The sequence below is a fragment of the Syngnathoides biaculeatus genome, chromosome 2, assembly GCF_019802595.1.
Source record: "Syngnathoides biaculeatus isolate LvHL_M chromosome 2, ASM1980259v1, whole genome shotgun sequence".
Lineage (NCBI taxonomy): Eukaryota > Metazoa > Chordata > Actinopteri > Syngnathiformes > Syngnathidae > Syngnathoides > Syngnathoides biaculeatus.
This window is the reverse complement of record NC_084641.1, coordinates 12,716,850-12,736,102: the sequence shown is the minus strand read 5'-3', so window position 1 is coordinate 12,736,102 and position 19,253 is coordinate 12,716,850. Positions and strand designations below refer to the sequence as shown.

General features: G+C 39.2%; 1 protein-coding gene across 1 annotated transcript; it reads left to right on the top strand.

Annotated features, from left to right (window-relative positions):
* Window positions 1-5,921: 5,921 nt before the first annotated feature.
* On the top strand, window positions 5,922-18,009 carry exosc10 (exosome component 10). The gene is made up of 25 exons (XM_061834237.1): window positions 5,922-6,116; window positions 7,060-7,196; window positions 7,647-7,770; window positions 7,844-7,948; window positions 8,029-8,188; window positions 8,311-8,419; window positions 8,499-8,574; window positions 11,202-11,312; window positions 11,401-11,544; window positions 12,605-12,795; window positions 12,877-13,033; window positions 13,177-13,325; window positions 13,445-13,495; window positions 13,619-13,730; window positions 13,809-13,856; window positions 13,931-14,006; window positions 14,617-14,726; window positions 14,826-14,918; window positions 15,001-15,069; window positions 15,159-15,258; window positions 16,636-16,709; window positions 17,233-17,407; window positions 17,505-17,569; window positions 17,679-17,755; window positions 17,831-18,009. Exons 1-25 carry the CDS (start codon window positions 5,970-5,972, stop codon window positions 17,859-17,861), a joined length of 2,691 nt encoding a protein of 896 aa, XP_061690221.1. The 5' UTR covers window positions 5,922-5,969; the 3' UTR covers window positions 17,862-18,009.
* The last annotated feature ends 1,244 nt before the right edge of the window (window positions 18,010-19,253 follow it).

Below are 19,253 nucleotides of genomic sequence, written 5' to 3'. Positions count from 1 at the left end.
CCTACTTCATGTTTTAAAAGCTATTTTAATGGCCAGAGAGGTTAAATTAAATATATGACATGTGCCATGCGGCTCCATTTAAACACTGACTTGATGAATGGAGAATCCTGATTGATGCCATTATTTAGCAGACATTAAAACAGCTTAATAAATTCAAGGGGTCCAGAAGGGAAGTAATGGCGCACAGGACAAATGTGTCAAGATTTAGGAAGGAAAACATTAAGCAGCATTCATGTGTGTGCGTGTGTGTGTGTGCGTGTGTGTGTGTGTAAGCATCATTAACAATCTCAACTAGACTGGAATAGCATGTTTCTCTCAACTGATTAACTTTAAGTACAAAGGGAGACATCTGAAGCCCCTGACGATTGTATATGAGAACAAAATGCTCCATTCCTTCATTCACCTTTGTTGTTCTCGTATCTTCGTATGCTGTTTTTTGTGCACATTATTACATTAAGGAATGTCATTTTATCAATGTTTACATGGAAAACATCTTTCTGTTTTTTAGGATTCTGTATTGAGCGGTAAAGAAAACTCATTTATTTAGGCGTGTTTCGGGTACATTGAAGCAATGGCGACATCTTTGTTTTTTGTAAAGTAGCAGTACTGTGGCGATGTTATACTGAATTAGTGTGAGCATTCCCGAGCTCTTGCACTCTTTTCTGACATTGATTGTTGTTTTTTTTTTTTTTGTTTTTTTAACAATTCTGCATAAAGATCAAATGTTGATCTAAAATAAATAATGTGGCGGCAAAATTATACACACTTGTTGAGATTTCAAGCAGCATTCCCTAGCGGGAAGAATTAGAACATTTGAAAAATACATGAACAGAAAGTAACATTTCTTTGGACGATTTACCAAAAGACAGAAATTTAATGCTTTTAATTTTGATCACCGAGAAAAAAATAACTACACTACAACAAAATGACAGGTCCCGCCGCCTCCAACATGACAACGCTTGGCCTTTCTGTTCACTTGTGTAATTTTGCCATGCAAGTGATCTCTGTGAGATCGTGGCAGTTGTGTTTTCACATTGGAAAGTCATTACCTGATCTTGATATGCTGAAGCTGTGCATGTATAATATTGTTTGGTGCATTTGTGTTTTCTAAATAAGGCAGTTAATAAAAACAAACAAAATCAACTGAGTTTTTGGACTGGCTTTGTATAATATACATTTGTGGCTAGGAAGTCTACGCAGATGCAACGAGATAACCATCACAAACATGTATCACATATGCACGAAATAAAAACAAAAGTTGACAAAAGAGCAGCCAGAGAGCGTTGGCCTCACAGTCCTGAGGACCTGGGTTCAATCCCAGCCCTCCCTGTGTGGGATGTCTGTCCCATTGACAGCTGGGATAGGCGCCAGCACTCCCCACGAACACTGTGAGGATAAGCAACTAAGAAACTGGATGGATGGATATATCTACCTCCTATCTTTGCTTCTCCCTGTAGTGCTCGCACATGCTGCCCTGAGCCCACTGGCAGCCAATCCTCGCAATCTCAGTTTTTTCCAGAAAATTCCACCTTGAACTTGAAATTCTAATGTCCAATATTCATCCTCTACCAACTGTTTGTACGTTGCAAAACTATATAGCTCAACCAATTAAACCAATCTTATTTCTATAGCACATGTTCTGGTGGGATACAGCATCCAATCATACTGTGGCATTGTGTGTCCTGGAGTAAGTAATATTGGAGCAAGGCGTGTCCTGCTTTACCTTGCCTGGAAACTATGTGGGAATCCTAATAAGGCAACTCCTGCTGGTAATTCCGACCCTTGTGTGCATCTATTGAATGCATTGTTTCCCCAACAGCACAAGAAAATCTACTGCTGATAATGGGGAATTCCTTCATGTAGCCATGTGAGATGGCTATGTCCCTGAGGCTAAAATGTGCTAACATGTCCACAGGAGCTAGTCGGCAGTTTGAAGCCATTTCCTTCTCCCAGCTCCCACACAGTCGTGGGCACACAACTTGTTCAAAGACAGCCAATCATTGGTTGACTGTCAGCTTTTTGGCTAGTGGCCTTTAAGACAACATGAAGTGAGAATTATTACTTTTTGTTTGTTTGTTTTAACTACTGGTGCTGAAATAAAACTAGTACTCTGTTGTTGTTGTTTTTTTAACATCAAAATACCTTGGTATGACACTCGTATCAGCACTTGGTGCAACACTGCACCCGCTTTCACTTGGCGCTTATTTGTGGTTCAGGCTGCCTTCAGTATTCTCAGTAACTCTTCACTCAGTCAAAAACATGCTCTATTGGGTTGTGATCAGACCACTGACATGGTCATTGGTGAATAATTGATTTCATTACCTCTTCACCTTCAGTACATCTACACGGTGAACCGCGAGCCTATCAGTCTTGTAGTATGTGATCTGCTTTAATGACACGAGCAAGTGTGGCCCTACAAACTTTACAGTTCTTTGTTATTGTTTGGTGTCAATAAACACCAGGAAGCCTCTTCCAAATAACAAGTAACAGTTTGGCATTGCTCATGCCATAATACTGGCACGCCGCCTCTTGCCAGAAGTTACGCTCCTGCATACCCGTGAAGGTAATGAATATAAGCAGTGTAGAGATGGATGGATGGATGGAACATTTATTTGGCACAAATAGGTGACTTCTCAACCAATCTATTTAACCACATGCTGCCCCCCCACCACACGCACTAAATGCAAGCCCCCCTCAAGATGTCCAATTGCATTAGCACATGCAGGATTTCATCACCAAGCAACTGAAATACAACTGTCAATTAATTTCAGGGTGCGACGCATGGTGTTGGCAAATGCGTACCCCACACTGCAGCTCCTTTTTTATGTGACATTATAATGCTTGGCTGCTACTTTATTGTGATTCGTTTGTGCTGGAACTTTCTCCAACTAAGCTGCCAAGTCATTAGCATTTTTTTTCTTAATATATCACTTAACCCCACTGTTTCATAAAAATGGAACAGAAGCACAGAACAGCTCCCTTTCAGACCCATTTATTAAAATAGGTAGATAACTAAACCATTTACTTGGTTGTTTAATTTCACACTTGAGGGTGGGTAGGCATTCCAGAGACAAAAAAAAATATTATACAAAACATGAAAAAGTCTTTTTTTAATTATACAGTATGTCGCGTTTAACTCATCGTCTTCCAACCGTACAGTTTCATTAAAGCCGACATAGGCTGAGGTCCACGTAGTAAGCACTAAAATAACAAAATGACATGGAAAGCTACTGTGAAATATTGATTCAGGCAGTGTTGCAGAGATGCTTTTAAGATAATAAGGAGTAGAGGACCCTGTGGAGGGGATCAATGAGGAGAGGAAGTGAGAAAAAGAGAGGTTTCTCCCCACACACCACAGATCATCCATAACGAGCTGGGGTGTCGATACTTAGCAATGGCTTTTCACCTTTATGTATTGACCACTGCATCACCCTATCATGAAAGTGAAACTTTCTTTTGCAGTACAGACAGCAGGAAATGGTTAAGGAACTTGTGCATAACGGGTAAAACTTCTTTGTATGAAGGTCTATTTCTGAATAGCATTTTGGTTGATTTGTTCTCCAAGGTGTAGCGGCTGAGTTGTGTATCACCTCTCATCGGGGAAGAGGCTGGCAGTGAATCGCATCCATCCATTTTCCATAGCACTTTTCCCAGCGGTGGGCGATACATTTTGGATGTAGCGGAGACTTAAATGGATTAATCTGCACTTCAATATCACCACTATCACGTTGCAATTTTACAATACAATATACAAAAATCTAATGCAACAATGAGTGGTACCAGAGACACAAGAAACACACTGGGGAATCATAGTATGGCATCAGTACGAGTTATTTGGTATCAGTGACTACTCCAGCTCAAATAGTTGTACTAGTCACTGTCTAAAAAGTGGTGTCGTCCATAAAATGATGTGGCAAGCCGATGTTTTATCGAAACAAGCTTCTTGTCGAGCTGCTTCTGTCTCGCGCTTCTGCGCATGCAGAAGCTGAGCCACTGTCAGTTTGGCTCAAAGGCAGCTCAGGACCACAAGCCAAACTCAACAGGAATGCTATTACTGACTAATTTTCAATGACGTAAGGATAATTATTCTAATGTTCCTAAAACAACCTTAATTATGTAGAAGATTTAATTTATCTATATGCAGCAATAAGATGCACCTTTTTTCGAAGATACAAGAAGTATCAAAGATGTATCAAATAGTTTACCTTGCTTGTCGGAATGATCGAACTGTTGAATATTGGCGTTAATCAATAACTAGCAAAAGTTAATGTTTAACAAAGCTGCTTGAATCTACAGAACACTGGATTGGACTCCCGGGCCTTGAGTTTGACAACAATGCTCTGGAATATCATTGGAAGTAGTTGAAAAATAACATTTATCTACTAACATGCCAAAAAGCATATAAAATTTTCAATAACATAAATTCGACTCAACAGAGTTGCTGAATATTTAAAATCAGAAAATCCAAGAATTATATCTCCCTGGAAGCACGGTGAAGCAGCTGGAAAGCATTGGTCTCACAGTTCTGAGGTCCCTGGTTCGATCCCAGACCCGCCTGTGTGGAGTTTGTATGTTCTCCCCGTGCCTGTGTGGGTTTTCTCTGGCCACTCTGGTTTCCTCCCACATCCCAAAAACATGCAACATTAATTGGCCACTAAATTTCCCCTAGGTCTAATTGTGAGTGCGGCTGTTTGTCTCTTTGTGCCCTGCGATTTGCTGGCAACCAGTTCAGGGTGTACCCTGCCTCCTGCCCATTGACAGCTGGGATAGGCTCCAGCACTCCCTGGGAACCTTGTCAGGATAAGTGGCTGAGAAAATGGATGGATGGATGGATGGATGGATATATCTACCTCCTATCTTTGCTTCTCCCTGTAGAGCTCACACGTGCTGCACTGAGCCAACTAGTAGCCTACCCTCACAATCTCAGTTTTTTTCCAGAAAATTCCACCTTGGACTTGAAATTCTAATGTCCAATATTCTTCCTCTATCAACTGTTAGTACGTTGCAAAACTATTAAGCTCAACCAATCAGAGGATAGAAAAATGTCAGTCATTCAAGACTAAGCGTGCTGAATCTGAAAAAGATGTAACAAACACACTGGTGGAAAATTGACAACCCAAAATATGGGTATGAAATGAGGATAATACACTGTTGAAGATAAAGCAATTTCCTCTGAAGTTGTGACTGTATGTCAGTGTTTCTGTTAGTGTTTTAGCCAGGAGAGAATTTCCTTGAAGGCCCTGATTGTGTACCACGTGTTCCCTCATTTCGGACATGGGTGAGCTGGAGCCTACACCAGCCGAATTTGGCAAAAGGTGGGGTAAGGCAGCCAGGGCACAAATTGCAGAAAAAATAAAATAATGCTAGTTTAGGTTTCTGGTATTGTTTAGGCCAACAGAGAAAAAAAAAAGACTTGCTGGCCTAGGATTTCCACCACTCCATTCCCAAAGTGGAGAACATGGAAATTCCACACAAGAGTTGAGTTTTAAACCCAGGAGCTCAAAACTACAAAGGAGAAGTGCGAACTCGCAATTCAGCGCTGCCATGAGTAATTAACAACAAATGTCAACACTGCCTCCCCGCGGGTCCAGCATTTTGGTGCAGTCAAAGGGCGCTTCTGCACTGTCTCCTTCCTCAATGAAGAAACAGAAACAGCCCATGCAGTCACTCCAAATGAAAACAAATAACGATGATAATAACATGTATATAATAGTGTATGTAGGAACTATTCGAATTAAAAAAAAACATTGCACTGATGGTGCACACGTTAAGTACTATTCATTCAAATTAAGTACAGTACTACTTCGTGATGATCATTTGACAAGACGTCCGTCCGTGCGTTGAACTGCAGTTACGTTTTACTGACGCCGCATGCCACGTCGCTAACCATCACTGGCACCACATTTACGTCCGTGTTATTAGCAGCGTAGAAGAAGACAACGCGGAAGTTGTCACCCAGTCAGTTTCACATGTACGGTAAGTTGCTCTCGCCGATGGACTCTTTAAAACAAAACGAGGCCCCAAACAGTGGCTCACATGGCACTAACCTCGACTCCCAAGGCGTGGAGGACAAACAGTTTTGTCCCGGTTACAAAGACGTCGACGACTTCGTTAAAGTAAGCGTTTTTTGTTTTCTTTTTTACGAGACTAGCAAAATGGAGCCACGTTAGCTTGTTTATAGTTCACTATAATCTCAGTAAATATTTGCTTACTACTGTATTAAAATCTCTATACCAGTCTTTCATAACTGTTGTCATCCAGGGACAATGCCTGTGTCGCTGAGACGCGATCCAATTAAAAAATGTTAAAATATGTGCGATACATATAAATTTAGAAAAATGCTTGGTTTAAAGGCGGATTTCAGAGTGCCTTAACGAATCAACAGGATGGACTTGGTAACGCAACTGTGTAGAAAAATTGAACATCATCTTGTAAATTTTATTAATAACTTGGCACTGATCTTTTTTTGGGGGAGGGGGGGCGACCTTATCCAACTGTTTTCTGTTAACACAAATTCACACACAGTTTAAACAGGGTCATGACCTTTCTTATGTATGCCTGTCTACATAATGTTTCCAAATAAAAGGCTTGTCTGACATGGGATGCATATTAAGTATTTCACTGGTCAATAAGAATGTTTAAAGTTACTACTAGTGTTTTGGTATATTTTTGCGTGAGGTTATGGCTTGATTACGGCGGGGAAAAACACAACTGGTGATAAACAAACAAATCAAAACTGCATAAAATGAGTGTAGTATGTTTTGTCCTCCAAAACCAAGCATAAGTATCAATCATTGCCACAATTGATTTTATTTTCTGTATTTACACCAGACTTGCAATTGCTCAATTATTCTCCATACAATCCGTTTGGTTTACACATGCGTTTGGTTGTTTGCTCAAGTATTTCTTGTTCTACATCATCATAGTCCTTGCTGCATCATTTCTCTGTACCCCAGTATCACTCTTTTTCAAGAACCTGGAGAAAAAACATCCATGAGTGTCTGAAGTGACATAATCTTGAGCAGGTTTTTCAATGTGAGTGATGTCCCCTCTGCGCAGTATGGATTGGGTTCAGTGCTGTTGGCCACCAAAGCATCGAGCGGCTTGCCACAAACTGGGGATGAGTTTGATTTCTATCGCAGCTTCCCCGGTTTCCAGGAGTTCTGTGAAGTACAAGGGGATCAGCTCTTGCTCTGGTGAGTTTCTCAATCATAATGATGCTTCCTTTGAGGCAATAAACATGCACCTGTCTGAGAACAGATATCTGCTATATAGTAGATTAAGAATAACGCGTTTGCAGCATATGCCATTTTGATGTATACTCTGCTCCAAATTGCTACAGTGATACCAATTCCCATGTATGTAAGTATGTATAAGTATGACTGTCAAATGATGCAGTTACTGCTTGGTAATGATTTTTTTTTTTTCCATTCAATCTACTGTATTTTATACTGTATACTGTATTTCATTTATTTCTGCTCCAGTGCTTTTGCATACTTATGTTAGTATCAGATTCACATGTAAATATGTGGAAATTAAAGATGAACTCCTAATTTCTTACCTCATAACAATCTTTTATGTCATTCCAAATTTAGTAATTTTGGATTGGAACATATATCCTGATAAATTTGTTTTCTCTGTGCCAGCATGAGTCAAATCATGCAACATCACAACTGCCGATCTCGCATGAGAGACCGTGATAAACTCACCGGGCTTGAGGAGAGGTTTGACTTGGTCGTGGATTCCAACGATGTGATCTTGGAGAAAGTGGTATGCGCTCCAACTTTTCTGTGACACAGATTGCTTTGAAAATGCTTGGTGCCAACTTGTGTCCAATTCCCAGGGGATTCTTCTAGATGAGGCTGATGGTTTGAACAGGAGCCAGCAGCCTGTCATGCCTGCAGGGTTTCAACCTCCCAAGATTGTTGTTTCCAGCTGGAACCGCAAGGTTGGCAGGTTTTCCTCTCGCTTTTTTGGATCTGACGTCTTTGCCTCTCACCTGAGCTAAATACCAATTGTGTTGATCAGGGTTCGGGCTCTGTCAGACGCTCCGAGACATTCAAACTGCTTCAAGCCAAGAATATCCAAAGACCTCAGTTGAAATTCAAAGAAAAAGTTGACAACAGCAACACACCGTTTATTCCCAAGATTTTTATCAAGCCCAATGCGCTGAAACCACTTCCTTCATGTATGATGTTATAATCCTCATAACGATATTAGGAAAACATTTTCTTCTTGTTGCATAGTCCAGTCTTTCAGATTCTTAGCATTTCTATCCATTTCTACTGCTCCTTTTACGGTCTTGAACAGATTTTACCACCAAACAAATCCGTCAAGAGCGACCGGAAGATCTAGATGTCCCGGCGGCGTTGGCCGACTTTATTCACCAGCAGCGAATACAAGAACATGTAGAAGATATGTAAGAATTTAACCTTCTTGAGATATTTTTGGATTTTACTTTTTTTTTTTTTCTGAGTCTCTTCATCTTTTCCCAATAGGTTTTTGCACCCTTACCAATTTGAATTGGATCGCCTAACAGTACCAGATAGCCTTCTGTCGAAGACAGAGCCTAAGGTACCTTGTAATAATAGTAGTACTAGGACTACAGTTATTGAATATTTTGGTATTTGATTATCCTTGTAGAATTACGAAAGATTTGAGCAAATTATTGGCTTTTAATATTTTTGCTTGGTGAAAGAACAATTCTGAATACAAATGAGGGGGGGGGATAACTTCGTAAAGAACCTATGGGTTATTTGTTTTAATATAGATAGATAATCAAATATTTCTGAAATTCACACTGTCCAGCAAATTCTTGTCTTGTCAATTCACATTTTCGGTGAAGCAGCTTGAAAGTAATTAAAATGAGCACTTCATTTTGAACGTAGGCTTTCTTGTATTAAAATAACAAGGGGTTAATTACAAACAGCATAAACAGCCTTTATATTGTACACCTTAACTTGAGCAGCTAGCATTTTAGCATGTGACATAATAATACAGTAGGTTCGTGGTTGTGTGTTTATGAGCTCAGACCAGCTGACAGAACTAAAATGAAGAAACCTCTGAAGGAAACATAAATATAACATTCATTGTGTTTGGGTACGATGAACCATTTTACTCTTAAGTCCTCTCTGATGAAATTTGCCATTTTTCAACCAACATTATTTTTTCAGACATGTCAGTGCCAAACCCATTACGTCATCTTTTTTTAGGTGTAATACATGACTCAAAATGTAGCTAGTTGCAGATCTGATGGTCGTACACTGGCCCTCCGTATCACAGGGTTTAACTATTGACCTGCACTGAGGCAAACTATCCTTTAGCTAATATGACAAGGACCCTCAGAGAAGTCCCGTTCTCATCACGCACATACTGTGGTTGTCAGCACCACCTGGCTACAAATTCAACAGTAGTCACACCACAAATCTTAGCTCTCTGTAGGGCTTACGTAATATTATGCTAGAAAAATATATTGTTAAGTATATGTTGTCTCAGGTTTTTTCATGGGCAGTACATTTGTATATAAATTACACAACGTCATAACATGAACCAATGCTTTCATAGTAATATATACCTTGGAGCTACATTAAACAATCTTAGTTGTTGGTCAACTGCGGTTCCAGGCATCCTGGAAATTGAACATGCTTGGCCATGTTTAGGGCAAACCTGACATGCCAAATGAGTACTCAAAGATGTAAACAAGTGCGCAGCTAAACCGTGCTTCTCTGCAGACTCCCATCTGTCTATTTTCTGAGCCACTTATCCTCACTATCTCAGCTCTCAATGGGCAGGAGGCAGGGTACACCCTGAACTGGTTGCCAGCCAATCAAAGGGCAGATGGAGACAGATAACAGTTTCACTCACAATCACACCTAGGGGCAATTTAAAGTGTCCAATTAATGTTGCATGTTTTTTTGGGATGTGGGAAGTTACCGGAGTGCCCGGAGAAAACCCATGTAGGCATGTGGAGAAGGTGCAAACTCCACACAGGGGGGCCAGGATTTGAACCCCAGTTTCTCAGAACTGTAGGGCCAACGCTCCACATCTACTCCGCCATGCCGCCCCTGCAGACTTCCAAAATACTAAAAGTAACCAAATTATGAACAAACATTGTGCTTAAGGAATTTAATTAGTTGCGGAACGACCATCAAAGGGATGAGCCACAATTGTCAAATTGGGAGCGAGCCGAAAATAGTCACTGAAAAAGGCAGTACTCAGCAGCATGACAAATGAGCACAATACAAACCCATTACTAAATGGTGTACTCACGGGGGTTCGTCAACACACATGATAACTGCAGGACTGTTTATATTCAACTATGGCGGCATAACTAGTCAACTGGAATCACTGCTCCATGGTCGTTATGAGCAATTGACGTATACGCTGGTCTCCTGTCTGAAATGCTCCCAAACTTGTGTGATTTAGTCTTTTTTTATCTCAGATTTATCTTCTCTGACATCACTTTTCTTTTCTCCGTCATTGTTTAACGACATTTACGGTATATCACATTACTGCCCGTTGATGCCATTTTACCAATTCTTCAATCAAATGTGTGCCTGGGTTCTGCTTTCTTCTCCTGCATTTATTATGTAAGCAAATTGTACTTGTTGCGTCTGCTCGGTTGACTTCCATAATTAACCCATTCCTGACTTTGACAAGTAATTACTGTATTTACCAATAATTTCACACTGGGAGGGCTGGCAGTGAATGAGTTGAATGAGCCTATCCCCTGTGGCAAAGAAACTGTTTCGATCATTTATTTACTGCAAGTACTCAAAAAGGCTCAAGTAGTCATTGTCGCCCTAAATAGTAGGTTAGGTAATTATTTTGGGCCACGTCTCTATGAACACAAACAAAAAAGGGTTCTGACAAACTGTCTCAAATTGACTTAAAAAATAGACTTCTTAAAACTCAATTGATGCTCCTTCGCCAAACACTTTAAAGCAAGCAAAGGTGTCATTGGTCTGCGATTATGATATGGTACAATCCTGCTTTACACACTTGGAGAAAATTGTTGGTACCCTCCCAGTAATGACAGAAATACCTATAGTGGTCACAGAAATAACGTTAATCTGACAAAAGTAAGAATGTGTGCGTGCGTGTGTATGAGATATATATATATATATATTTTTTTTTTTCATGTTAGCGTGTGCCCTTAAATCTTACTGTTAACGTGATCTCAACTGTATCCACATTTGTAGATGTACAAACCAATAGAAGAGACAAGCTGCTCCTTTATTGAAACACTGGAGGATCTGGTTGCTCTGAATGAGAAGCTAAACGATTTGTCCGAGTTTGCAGTGGACCTGGAGGTACATACGTATTCAGAATTGATGACATTAATCAAGGCTTAGAATAGCTGGCAGCTTCCAGACTGACACACTCTGAACTCCATGACAGCACCATTCATACAGGAGCTTCCTGGGAGTCACCTGTCTAATGCAGATCTCCACCAGAGAACAAGACTTCATCATTGACACCTTGGAGCTCCGCAGTGAGATGTATATCCTGAACGAGGCTTTCACTAACCCCTCTGCAGTCAAAGTAATGCAACTGCTCCCCTAATTGTATTTTATGGTCTTATGTTTGCAATTTTACTCAAAAAGGGAACAATTCATTAGGGCTGGTCAATATGACTGAAAAGTGTATCAAAATAACTATTTCATATAAGCCATTTTATATATATATATATATATATATATATATATATATATATATATATATTTTTTTTTAACCAATATTAAATAAGGTCCTACAGAAAATAGCATGAATTTAGGTAATTTTATTTTAAAGTTGAACTTTTAAAAAGAAGCCAACACAATTATTAGCCCTGATTCATTTTATGTATTTTTTTAAATAGTCCATTTGGTATGTCAAGTACATGATTGAGGCCACTTTATTGTGGTATGATTGAGTTTTCACTTACCTATTATGACCCCAACTATGCTCACCGGAACATTCAGAAGCTTGTATATACCCATGTAACCAATGCCATCTTTTTTTTACAACAGTTAGTTTGCGATGGTCTGGAGACAGCTCTTTGCTGTTCCCCAACATGAGATCTCTCTCGACTCACACTTTGGGGTGAAACCTTTTTGTAGGTCGTCAACTAGGTTTGAACCAGATGATATTCTTGAGTATTGACAATGGGCTCGATTGCTGTTTAGTTATTGATGGAGTTTAAATGGTTGTCCATGCCTTTTTGCACCTCCCTTCATGTCTTCAATAGTTTTCCGCTGTGCTATTTCACGTTATTACGTAACTTAATTTCTGAGCTTATTTGTTTCACTTTTTATACATGGCTTACTTAGGTTGCTCCCTAAATCTAGTGAAATTTTCATGTCAATGAAAAAAATTGTGACGTGGTAAATACTTATTCAGCCATAGAAGTCAGGTAGTCACTGACTACTGAAATATCCTGCAAATAATTTATTGGTAAAAGTGGAAACCCTCCTATTGCTTAGTTTTTCTTTGAGGGCTCTGTGCAAAGTCATGGTTTAAATGTGTATCACATCTGTGTGTTTTTGTTAATTGAATGCAACCAAATCAATATGAATGGATGCAGTTACAAGTGAACTGATTCTTTCTATGGTATGGCTGTCAGGTTTTTCATGGAGCGGACTCGGACATCGAGTGGCTCCAGAGAGACTTCGGCTTGTATGTGGTCAACTTGTTTGACACGCACCAGGCCAGCCGTGTGTTAAACCTAGCCAGACATTCACTTGAGCATCTGCTCAGGCACTACTGCGGTGTGGATTCAGACAAACGCTATCAGCTTGCTGACTGGAGGATCCGGTATTCTGTCATTTTCAGTTTGATTTCATTCTGTGGAGGTTGTAGCTCCAAGAAGTTCATAACACTAACGTTCCGCCATAGGCCTCTGCCAGATGAGATGGCACTCTATGCCCGCAGCGACACTCACTATCTCCTTTACATCTACGACCTCATGAAGGCGCAGCTCTTAGACTTCAACCACGGCCAGCCTGGTCTGCTACAGTGTGTCTGGAACAGGAGCAAAGAAATTTCCCTGAAGGTTAGTCCAACTTTGACTTATTGTTCCAGAGATTGAAATGCTACGCCAACATCTTCTCTGTCTTCTCTACTCCTTGTCTTCTTTCTCTAATACTTTACTCTTCCAATATTCACAATGTTCACTCTGTTCCATCTCCCACACAGAAATATGGAAAGCCAATATTCACAGAGGAATCTTATCTGGAGGTGCAGAGGAAGCAGAAAAGGTCTTTTAACACACAGCAGCTCACTGCCTTCAGACTCCTCTTTGCCTGGAGGGACAAGCTGGCTCGGCAGGAAGATGAAAGCACTGGGTAGGTTGTTTGGAAATGTATCGCAACTGGTTCAGACAGGTTTTCACAGCCCACGTACTCAGCAAAATTCCAATGTATTGTTCTCAACACATTTATTATTATTATTATTTTTTTTTTAGGTATGTCCTGCCTACCCACATGATGATTAAGATATCTGAGGAGCTGCCCAAGTAAGTTGACTGTCTCCCCTTTGATTAGTGATTCATTCTTTCAGTCAGTTCTCACCACTTCATGCCGAATTTTTGTTTTATTTGTAAACTCAGCAGTTTTTTTTTTTTTTTTTTCTACTCAAGAGAGCCTCAAGGCATCATTGCCTGCTGTAACCCCGTACCCCCCCTGGTGAGGCAGAAGGTCAATGAGCTACATTTGTTAGTGCAGGAGGCTAGAGAAATGCCTCTCCTCAAGGTAATAAACTCTCTGTCCCGTGGACTATTTATAGTCCTGTTTGTCTTATTTGTCACCACTTTGGGTTTCTGCACCCAGGCTGAAATCGCAATGCAAAAAACAAAAGGACTCATGCCCATAAAGAAGGTGAGAAACCAGTCACTCACCATAGAGCCAAATATCTCAAATGTTGATTTATGATTTTGTTGCTCATTTTTCAGACAGAGGTTACATTGTTTGGTCCTCATGATACATCCAGGGTCCCTGAGCGCCCCGAACTTCACCTTTCTGCTGATGGTGAGATTTATTGTATTGCATCTATCATTTTACATTTGAGACCTAATTGAGTCCCTGGATTCACACTGTATGTCAAGGAAACCGTGAGTCCCAATGCGGAACAAGGACTCCCTGCAATTTACCATCACTGAATACAGATGCAGTAATCCTCCGCTAGAGAATGTTTTTCGCTTCTGAACAGACAGTGTCATATTTGTTGCACTGGTCGTTTGCATTTTCACATTGAGGTGCTGCGGTTCGTGGCCCTGATTGTGGTCCCAGTGGAACCGCGTAGCACACATAACATTGGTGACAAGAGTTGATCTGCTAGTACATTTTGTATTAATTAGGAAATACACCTGCAATTATCTTATTAGTTAACTGATGTAGCATGGTAAATTTTTAGCTCTGCAAGTGTCACCATAGTGACCAACAATAAAATATCAGAGTCATAGGCTTGTGTTTATTAAAAATGAGACCAAGGTTGTATTCCGTAAAAGTATCATTATTGTAAACCACTGTAACAATATGCAGTTCAAACATTAACACCGCTAAAGGAAAATTAAACTGTTCTGGTATGCATCACTGACTTCTGGCATTAATCAATAAATGTATTTTCTCCCCCCCTCAGAACTTCTTATTAAACAAGGAGGTCTTTTCTCTGAGGATGACCAGAAGTCCGACACTGATGTTCAGCAACTAAGTGGACTTGTGGCATGTGCCAAAATTGCACTATTTGAGGTAACAATATGCTTTACTTACAATGTTTTTATTTGCACTTAGGGCAGCTAGCTTGACAAGTATTTTCTTTTTCTTTTTTCTTTTTTTTTTTTTTTGAAGGAGCCACAAACAAAAGAAATCCAAAAGTCAGTTTCTGTGGCTCAAATGAAAGCCAGACGAATCAGCGAATCTTTTGAAAACCCTTTCAGGATGGTAAGAGTTGACTAGACACATTTCAGAATGATTTGTGTTCATTTCAAACAGCCAACATTTACATGTTCTTTTGTGATTGCAGTACTTGCCTTCGAGTGGCGTGCATATCAACGAGAATGCAAAGTTTGACCCTTCTACAAAGATATTTGAGGTACAGCAAAGAATTCCACTAACTCGGCAATATTTTGAACCAAATGCAGATTAAAACCACAAATTTAACCACACTATCTCATTTTTCAGATAAGTAAAAGATGGAAACTCCTGACGATGGAACAGCAGCAGAGAGAGCTGGAGTCAAAGAAAGACAAGCAGGAAGCAAAACGAGCAAAGAAGGCAGCGGGTAATGTGGTACATGTATTATGCAGGGTTCCCATGCATGCTAAAATTCTTGAATTTCAGATAGTCTCAACAATTTACCAACTATGGACACAAATTGGAATAAAATGTGATCACAATTAGGCTTCACAAGATCAGAATTTTTGGGGCCAATCACTGATTAGTGAGGTTAAAAAAAACACAGCTGTTCACCGATCTGATCACAAGATGGAGCAATGTGTTTGTTTGAATGACTGGTTCATTTAATGTACTTGTACATGTGTAGTTAATTACTCAAGAAATACATTTACATTAAATAATGTATCTATGTTCATCTATTTATGCCAGTGAGGCATAGTGACAGATGGAAGAAATTAATGGCTAATTATTAGATGGCAGTAACTACATACACTAGTGTAGTTACTTTTCGTGACTTTTTTTGTGTGTGTGTTTGCTGTGAGATTTTTTATTGTAAAATATGTGCCTTGGCTTGTTAAAGGATAGAAATTACTCCTCGGGTCAGGTCAGATCAACACTACAACATGACAGAAATAATTGATGCTACTTTACTGTAGTTAAATTACTTCATCCACACCGAAACTTTACAGCATGATTTGACAGAACAGCAGCATGTTTACACACAACCACTAGCTTGCTAAGGCTACATAACGTTTTGTTGCCTGCTTGGAAGCAGTACCAAATTAAAAGTACATGAACATACCTCAAGCAAGCCTTGAATTCAAGTCATTTCCTGAGAACCCCCATTTTGTCCTCAAAATACAGTTGGCGCGATCCACTCTTGTCCTCGTCGCCATGGTAACAAGTGTATCTGGTCACATTTGAATTGATAGGACAAAGCCCAATGATTGTAAAATAAAAAAAATGCAGAGGTATCAGAATAAAATATTTTATTGCAGTAGTCTGACATAGTGAAATCATGTGACAGCAAATTTGTCTTTTAGTCTGATCCAAGCATTATATGTTGTCTCCTCCGTGCCGCCGACATTTTTTTTTTTAAATAAATTAAGTGGCGCTCAGATATTTACTAGATATTTAGATATTTCTATGTCAAAAGACGTGAAAAAAATGTATAAGAACTACTATATATTAAAAAAAACTAGCTTTTGGATTCAGATATACTGTGCACAATGGTGAATGTCTTTTTTAAAAATATAAATGGCTTACAGATTATTTGATACCACAACAGTGTACCTGAAGTGCACATGTACTTGCACATGTTGTGAAGACAGCCAAGAATAGGTTCCACAGTACACAAATAGAGGAATTCACAAACCATGAATATGCAGGGTTTCACAACACAAGCAATTAAAATGTAAATTTTCCATGTGTCTCCTTCATATTCATCATAATATCAATTATATTTGATTGTTGAATCCATCAGAGGAAAGACACAAGGTGAAAGAAAGCTACAAGGAGTCCTTACAGAACGTGGCCACCATTCGCCAGCAAGCTGCCGTGAGTACTTTTGTCTCGTTCTTATTTAGTTCCACTGAATAGTTTCACTATCAGTGTCACTGGTACATTTTCTACAGTTCCATATGATTTTCCTGACACATACTTTAGGAAGGTTTAGGTCTAAAAGCTGACTCTTTGGCTGCTGCACATTGGAATGAATGTACAATCAAGGTTTTTGTTCCCTGCCTTGGGTCCACCTACAATCTGTCGTGCACTGAACAGTCTGACTCCCCATTACGGTGTGAGCACTGATCCATCAATCACTTGGACAAACAGTTGTGCTATATGAGGTTTTGGGGGATTGTAGGTGTAACAGGTGTACTACCTTTTGAAGAATCATTCACTAAACCTATGTAATGGGAAAAAACTACACTGAGTCACACTGTGTGTAATGACGTTTTTAATGGTCATATGTTAGTGGACCTGGGTATTACGTACGCTGTACGGAAATGTTGGTTTCAAAAGTACATTATATCTCATACATAGTGTAGTGGTTTTAATAGTGGTTCACTTACTTGAGCAGGAATGTGGAAAAGCGGATGGAAAGAAACATAAAAGGGTGCCCAGTGAGGCTGGGGCATCAACTCCCAAGATGAGTAAGAAACAGAAAATTGCTGGGAAGAATCTTGAGACCGAAACTCCCCAAGAGAGTTTCAAGCCATTTGACTACAGTCAGTCAGATCTCAAAGTGTTTTCTGGTATGTTGTTTTTTTTTTTTTTTCCATCTAAAGGAAAATTACTATAGTATTAGGTTACTCAATATATATTTACCCCCTTGTGGTGTTTTTTTTCCAGACACTAAATCAAAGGACAATTCACAGTTTGATCCAAACAGGCAGTCTCAAGGCCCTAAGAAAAAGGTACGTTTGATTGAAGTAGATATTGTACCAGTTTGATCCTTTTTTTTTTTTCAATAACGATTTTTTTTGCCCCCCCCCCCCCCCCCCCCGCCTTTTTTTTTTCTTACAGAAAATGGCAGGCAGTAAAAAGAATAATTCTGTGGCTGGAAATAAAAGTATGTCATACTTGGCCGGAAGCTCAAACAGGTGAATAAATGCCGTATGAATAATAGCATCCCCCCCCCCCATCACTAAACCATTATTTCATCTCATTCTTTACAGAGGGCTTCGGCACAACTGGCCCAAAAGATAAATTTCTTTTCACATCCCAGGCATTTTACCTTTTTTTTTTTTTTTTTAAATTTCAGTCATCTGTGTTTTTTTTTTTTCCATGTGAAAAAGTTTTCCCTCTATATATGCAGAACCACATTGCACTATTAAAAATAGTGTTGAAAAATTGATTGGTTGTCATTTTGTTACAAAATATATTTTAAGTTTTGGTTTTAGACCCTAATTGTGTGACCGTGTTCCCAAATTCTGGGAATTGTTTTAAATTTTTTTGCGGTGGAGAAGAACAATGCTCCTTGGCCCATACAGTTAGGTCCATCAAGAAGTGAGTGAAGGACCACCAAATCCAGTCCTTGTCATATCCATCTTACCCTCCAGATGCAAACCAAACCAACAACTTCTGAAATGTGTGTAAGAGAGAGAAGGATACTTACAAGCAGTCAAACAAAGATGAGCTGCTTTCATATATGTGCTGGGACTGGCATTAAGTGACCAAAGAACACGCCAAGGCCCATGAAAGGTGTGGTTGCACCACTTTATTCCACCAAATACTGATTTCTAAACACTTCACAAGTTAAAACATTAGTAATGTTGCTTGAATAACCAGCAACATTTTATATTTATTTTACATGTAATTAATTTTCCTTTTCTGCAAAGCAATCCTCTTAATGACAGTATTTGTATTTCTAACTTGGAAGTTAATATTTCAGCAGGCGGCACAATTTTCATTTTGTTTTAACATGGCATTGAATGGCAAAATCGGTGAAAGTGATCATATTTATTTTGAGGGGGGAGTTGAAAATCATTTAGTATAAATCCAAAGAATACCACGAAATGGTACAAACTAACATTGTGAACTTCCAGAAGTTGGCTAAATCGAGGCATGGTTACCTGAAACTGAAAAATGTACTGTCCATTTCAGAAAGGCAGTCTCCAGACTTAAACTGGAAAAAATAAGGACACCAATACAACCTAAAAATACCACACAGAAGAATATTGCATCTCCATTTCAGAGATAATGCCACGTGTGTTCAACTCTTGTACAGTGTAGCTGCCTAAGGTGCACATTCAGTCAAGGGTTTCGAATGATTTTTTTGTTTGAGATTTAATTTCATGATTTCTTTTCTAATTTGAATTTGTTCTTCTCTTTTAGATTAAAATAATACAATGAACTTTTTTTTTTTTCAATCGAGATGTTCTAAAATTTTTGTTCATGGTAGTGTTACAGAGTTATCACGTATGTAGAGAAGACTTATTTAAATGTCATGTTAGGTTGTGTAAATAAATATGCTTGATTCCGAAGTGATCTCCGGTTTTAATTTGCTTTTTTAGATGAAACATCCAAGACCCTGTATATGCATTAATTCAACATTAAAAGCAATTTATCAAAAAGTAATCAAATATAATTAGTGGTATT

What these genes read in the sequence shown, in the direction of transcription:
- exosc10 (XM_061834237.1), top strand. Translation starts at nt 5,970, where the DNA reads ATGTACGGTAAGTTGCTCTCGCCGATGGACTCTTTAAAACAAAACGAG. An exon ending in GAGAAATGCCTCTCCTCAAG is followed by an intron (nt 13,731 to 13,808) that starts GTAATAAACTCT and finishes TTCTGCACCCAG; the next exon opens with GCTGAAATCGCAATGCAAAA. An exon ending in ACGAGCAAAGAAGGCAGCGG is followed by an intron (nt 15,259 to 16,635) that starts GTAATGTGGTAC and finishes TGAATCCATCAG; the next exon opens with AGGAAAGACACAAGGTGAAA.